Source organism: Nelumbo nucifera, chromosome 4 (genome assembly GCF_055504915.1).
Source record: "Nelumbo nucifera cultivar China Antique chromosome 4, China Antique-T2T, whole genome shotgun sequence".
Lineage (NCBI taxonomy): Eukaryota > Viridiplantae > Streptophyta > Magnoliopsida > Proteales > Nelumbonaceae > Nelumbo > Nelumbo nucifera.
The window spans coordinates 31,829,450-31,835,417 of NC_142652.1; the positions used below are offsets into that span (position 1 = coordinate 31,829,450).

Sequence of the window (5,968 nt, forward strand, 5' to 3'; positions counted from 1 at the left end):
CCAATGAGAACAATGGATGGTTTCTTAACCACTTTGTTTAAATTGGAAAACCTTCTAAACCATCATTGGGTTAAATCTACAATTAGTTTTCTTTATCTTCAGATATTGGTCAGGACCCAAGCAATGCACTGGCTTTGTTAAGTAAAATTGAGGCATAAGAAGCTTAAGATATTTCAAATTAAGCCAAGTTAGACTGAGTCCATCTCAAGCATTATTTTTTGGGAGGTGTATTGTTAGATAAATTTGTATCATTGTACACTAATTTTTATCATCTTTAAATGGAATTAAATGTAATTTAAATTTCATTAAGTATTATTATTATCACTAATACAATTATTTTAATTTGTAATTTATGTATGAACTTCCATATATATATATATATATATATATATATATAAGAAGTAATATCAACACTTGTACAGCTGTACTTAATATCCTTGAGGATGATTTATTAAAATATTTTTTCAATAATTGTAGTAGAGTTTGATGGAAATAGTTAACAAAGTAACGAGAGAAATAAAATAAATGCTACTGACTTAATGAGAAAAAGAAATGAAATAAATGTTTGAAGACTCGAACATTCTCCTATTCTAATTTCATCGTCCAAAATTGTGAAACATGGGTAAAAATGGACAGAATGAAAAATACAACTAGTAACACAGAATGAGAGGTTGAATCCCAAGCTAACTCAACCCGGCCCAAAATTTGTGAAATTTCTTCACAACTTCCCCTCAATTTCCCCTCAACTTTTTCTATCTCACCGCCTGAGACTCACGTGTTATGATGAAACCAAGGTCTCTGGTCTCTCTCTAGTCTCTACGTCATCTAGGGTACATGTGTTAGCGTCGTAAACTTTGAAACAGAAATTTAATGAAAGAAGCCAAAACCGTCCTTGTTCAGAAAAATCTGCGCCTGCAACTGCAACCATTTCATGAGAATTGAGTTGAGGGATGGTGCGCTGCTGCGTTCGTCACTCTGCTGTTATTTGTCAATGAATGAGGGAATCATCTCCCCGGGGAACACATGAACCCGACTCAGATACGACCCATCACCCACCACCACCACCATCGTTGTCATCATGCTCTCATTCATTACGCACCACGCGGCATGGACTCCACCCTCATTCTCTCCCCCATTACATTAGTCTTCCCTTCAAAGTCAGGTGGGCCCAATCCTAACATTAATCTCATGTCGGGTCCCACATTCAATATCTTCCATTAATCCCTCAGTACCCGTTACTTACCCTCCTATTTAATTGAAATCCAAATCCAATCCTTATGAATCCATGGATCCACCCACAACCGAACCGATTCTATGGTTACGAAGAGAGAGAGACAGAGAGAAAGAAATAAGAAACACTGGTCTGTAGTTTCTACGGGAATATACACACGGTGACTTCTCATTTGTTCTTCAAATATGGAGAAAGAAAGTCAAACTTAAAAGTAATCTAATCACTGGTTTCCTCTCTGACATGAGAGATATCCTTCCTAATCTTTTTGATTCTTTTCATCTTCGATTTTTGGCCATACATGTGAACCCACCAAACAACCACGAGTGCTTGACCAACTAACAGGCCGCCGACGGTTGTCGAGGGTGGTGGAGCATCGGTGGTGCCTTGGGGAAGCCCAGGGCGGTTGTGGTGGATCCGGAGTTCGCTGTGTTGGTGGTGGGACCCTTGTCGAGGGCGCTGCTCGTCACGCGCTCGCATCTGGGGCACATGGTCAATGTCGATGCCGGGAGGGGCTCGCAGCTGTGTGGAGACATCACCGTCGGTGGTCCTACCCTCATCGCCCTCAGCTCTTCCACCTCCCTCTGTAGCCTCCTGTTCTCCTCCGTCAGTGACCCGAACCACCTCTTCAGATACTCGCATTCCATCTCCGTCTGCTTCAGCTTCGTCCTATTATTTCATAAAACAAATTAGAGTTTACTAGAAAATGACCATTATATCCCTCTCTACTCTGTAGCCTTTCTGTTCTTCCCTGTTCCCTCTATACACAATTCGATTCTCAGTTTGGCTAGATAAAGTGGGTTGGGTTCACGTCACGTTCAGTCCCACCGTTGGATTGGTCAGCTGTGTTTGGTGGACCATGCAAGATGGTACGTAGGTTTGCATGTGAGCTACATGGATGTCTTTTACCTACGTTGTAGCCTTGATCTAGAAGATATATAGGGAAGTACGTTTTATACGGAATAGAATCTGATTCGATTATAATTTCTATTGGTGGTAGAAACGGATATGCTATTAATTAAACAAATCATAAGGGGTAAAATGGTCATGCAGAATAGCAGAAATTCAACGGAAGGGGTACGTAGTATGCACCTGGCCCTACGGTTTTGAAACCAGACTTCAACTTGGCGTGGTCTTAGCTTCAGTTGAGAAGCCAACGCTTCCTTTTGTTTCTGCCAGAAAAAAAAAAAAAGAATAACCGAACAAAGTAGATAGAATTAGAATCTATTAAGATAGGGAGAAAGAGAAGATGAAACTGAAGAGATGAGAAAATCTATCTGCATGAGATGCTCGGAGAAGGTTAGTTCATGGGACAGTTACAGGATTCAAGGTGTGGTTCTGTCTGAAGCTCTCTTCGAGGAGACGAGACTGTTCTTTCGTGAGGCGGAGCTTCTTACGGGGAGGGCCTCCGCCACCACCGCAACCGCTCTCTTCTTCGTCTTCTGCGCTTCCCACTTCTTCTATGCCTGACGGGATTTGATTTATGTCCAAGTCTCTCATCGCGTTACCGCTCTCTGTATCATCGAACCAGACGAAGAAGAAGATGATGATGATGATTATATATGTATTTTTTTCTGTTTTATTCTTTCGCAAAGTAGACCAAGAAATTGTAGATCAGAAAGAAAAAGAAAAAGGCCGAAGAAATTACACAGTAAGCCCCAAAAACGATAAAAAGGAAAAGAGAGTCTCACGTGTTGGCAGAAACTCTGAAAATAAACGAGTATCAGACGAAAGACCAAGAAGAGAAGAAAGGAAGAAAGGGGAGACAGAACGTACTTTCAGATGAGATGAGCAAAAGGGAAACAGAAAAAAAGAACCAAGCGACACCAAATATGCAAGAAACCCAGGCATAAACCACATCCAAAACGCACAAACAGAAAGTTGAAAGCAGGAAAGGTGGAGTTGAAAAGAAGGATAAAAGAACAGAAGTGTTCGCATCTCAAATTATCAAAGAAAAAGAAAAGCTCACGAACATGTAACACAAAAGCCACGAAATTGCAACACAAACCAGAAAAGAAAAGAAAGCGGTCAAAGCACATCTATGGCTCAAATCGAGAAGACAGCGGCCGGTACAAAATGAAAGGAGAATAGCGGTCGGAAGTAAAAGCAGAAAGAAGCAACAAACGACAATTTCTTGCTTACCAGACAGAGGAGGAGATGGGGAAGAAGATAAACCAGGAACTGATATCGTTAACTCCAAGCAAGTTGGCAAGTCCGCCATTAGAGTTGCAGAAGAGAAAGGAGAGAAGACAATAGAAATGGAGAGACCGAGAGAATTGAGAAGAGAGTATTGGAGGCCGAAGGGTTGAAATGGGAGAAAAAGGGTGGAAAAAGAGAATTAAATATTACAAGGAAAGAGGACCGAGAAAAATTGATTGGGGCAAAAGAGGAACCCCGTCTCCTAGGGTTTTGACTAGAGTCGTCACGTCAAAACGTCTGACGGTCAGATGCTTGACACGTGTCATATAGGATTGCTTTACTGTAGGAGAATAGCCGGCAGGTTTCCCGTTTAGGCGATGTTGAGTCGGCTTGTCTGTTTGCAGGTCGGCTGGCGAAATGATTGGGAGCCTGGACTGGGCTCAAGAGTCTCTTCCAATCTCTCATTTAATAGACCCCAAATATACGACACGACACACGACGCACCTCCATGATCTTCCATGCTCCCCACCCTCGCCACCTCGTATCCACCAAACAGCTCTCGCAGTTGATCAGATCACTTCAAGTTAACGGTCAGGATTGAACAAATCCATTAAAACTTGATGACCAGTGTAGGCTCCAAACTAACCTTTATAAATGCTTTAGTCAGTGTACTTTTAATGGTTATATTAGTCAAATTGTAATCCCTACTTCCATGAAAAGAACAAAACCAGGAGGATAGAGTCATAGGTATGTCAGATCTTATACAAAAAAACCCTTCCGCTCAATCGTAGCCGTCAATTCAATAGGCCCACGTTCGATTTGATTAGCCCATGACCGTTAGATGATGTTGGGACTTGGGTCATGGGGCTTTAAAAAGGGGATAGAAATCTCTCTTCATTAATTATCAAATAACGACAACGCTGTATCTTCCGAAATCCTCTCTACTGCCTTGAATACATTCTTATCTACCCCTACATGCCCATTAAAACCTTGAACAACGAAATAAAGAAATTTGAGGATTCCAAGCTCATAACCGGCCTCTCCTCATTAATAACTCATCTAATTTGACCCCTTCAACCTTTTGCTACTGTAATCAAATCCTGGTCGTCCGATCTGTGGTCCATAGTTGCTGTGAATTCCTGATCAGCAGCCCATCCACAAGCATCCCCATGTGGGCTCCTGTACAGAGCTCGAGTCTGAAAGGAAGAATGGAAAAAGAGGTGTGTGTCCGTATTATCATACATTATTATAATCTCAATTGTCATCTATGAAGTCCCTTTTGCAAGAATGAAACACAATCAACTCTTATCATTGATGAGACACTGGGCCCATGGCCCATGGGCCCCCTCCAACGTGAAAATCATTTCAACTGGATGACTCCTGGACACGACATTATCAAATTGTTTATAGCTAAGCACGATTAAGGATAAACTAGAGCCGTTAAATTGATCTTATAGTCCTTGTCGAGAGTTGAATCTAGGCGGATGGCAGTCCGGTACCCTTCCAATTTCAGACTATAGAACTCGTGTGCATGGTGGGACCTACCATCGCATGCAAAATCGTTTTCATATGCATCCACAATTCCACATTCTTGAAATATGAAAAATATCGGAAATGTTTGTGTTTCGGAGCCGAAATGGCCGAAATTTCGGAAGCAGTAAGCAGCAGGAGACGATGGATGGAATGGATCGGTGTCGGTTATTCTTCCTTACTTTGTAACTTGTAAGATACCGGACGTTGCGAGATGGGACTATCACATCAGGGTCAGGTCGTGAAATGCTCCGAGAAAGATTTGCATTTGAAGGGAGAGGGTCGAGACAGTTCTGCCACGCGATCATTTTGTTTGGTGGGGCCGGGCAAGATGTACGGCCAAAAATTATTGCAATATAAAACTGTAGAGTGATAAGACCATATCATTTGTACGGCGCATGCTTTCCCACCTGTCTTTAGGGTTGTCGACATCTTGATTTTGTCATCTCACGCATGCTTGTTGTTTTCCTAATCGTCCTTGACCCATCATTTGAGTTTGACATTCAAATAATTAAGAATACTGGACGGTCAGGATCCAACAACCTACCGGAATTGCTGTTAGTGTTTTCTGATGCGCGATGACGGACTCTTCGAGCGACCAGGTTTGGAAAACAATAGCTTACTTAATACGATAATAATGGTAGTTAAATACTTAAATAGGGACGGGGATTTTGGTTTGTGTGTTTGAACTTTGAAGTGTAGTAGTCATGGGACCCACTTGTGAACTAACGTTCCTGATCAACTGGGAGAGAGTGGCCCATCTGATACCCTGGGTGAAGACCTGACTGGATTAATCGTGTTTGAATTCTGAATCTGATGGAGTGCAACTTCTTGGAGAAGACAAAAAGGGCAGAGGGGGCCCACACTGATGATTAGGTGGGAACACCCACTTTCGATGTGAAAATTAAAATGGGAAGCAGTGGGGGCCGCATGTCGCCCGCAGTCTGTACGGCGGATGTTCTTTCATCATATACCGTTTTGTGTAATCTGAGTGGCGGACAGGGCGGGCCCACCCTTGTCTCTTTGTTTTTGACTTGGGATGAGAAGGGGAAGCGTATCTAAAATTTTACA

At 42.2% G+C, this 5,968-nt stretch overlaps 1 protein-coding gene across 1 annotated transcript; it reads right to left on the reverse strand.

Annotated features, from left to right (window-relative positions):
- Positions 1-527: 527 nt before the first annotated feature.
- HB17 (homeobox-leucine zipper protein 17) lies at positions 528-3,553 on the reverse strand. The gene is made up of 4 exons (XM_010276364.3): positions 3,371-3,553; positions 2,549-2,742; positions 2,321-2,400; positions 528-1,897 (listed from the first exon to the last, which is right to left on the reverse strand). The coding sequence occupies exons 1-4, from the start codon at positions 3,447-3,449 to the stop codon at positions 1,567-1,569; spliced, it is 684 nt and encodes a 227-aa protein (XP_010274666.3). The 5' UTR covers positions 3,450-3,553; the 3' UTR covers positions 528-1,566.
- Positions 3,554-5,968: the final 2,415 nt, after the last annotated feature.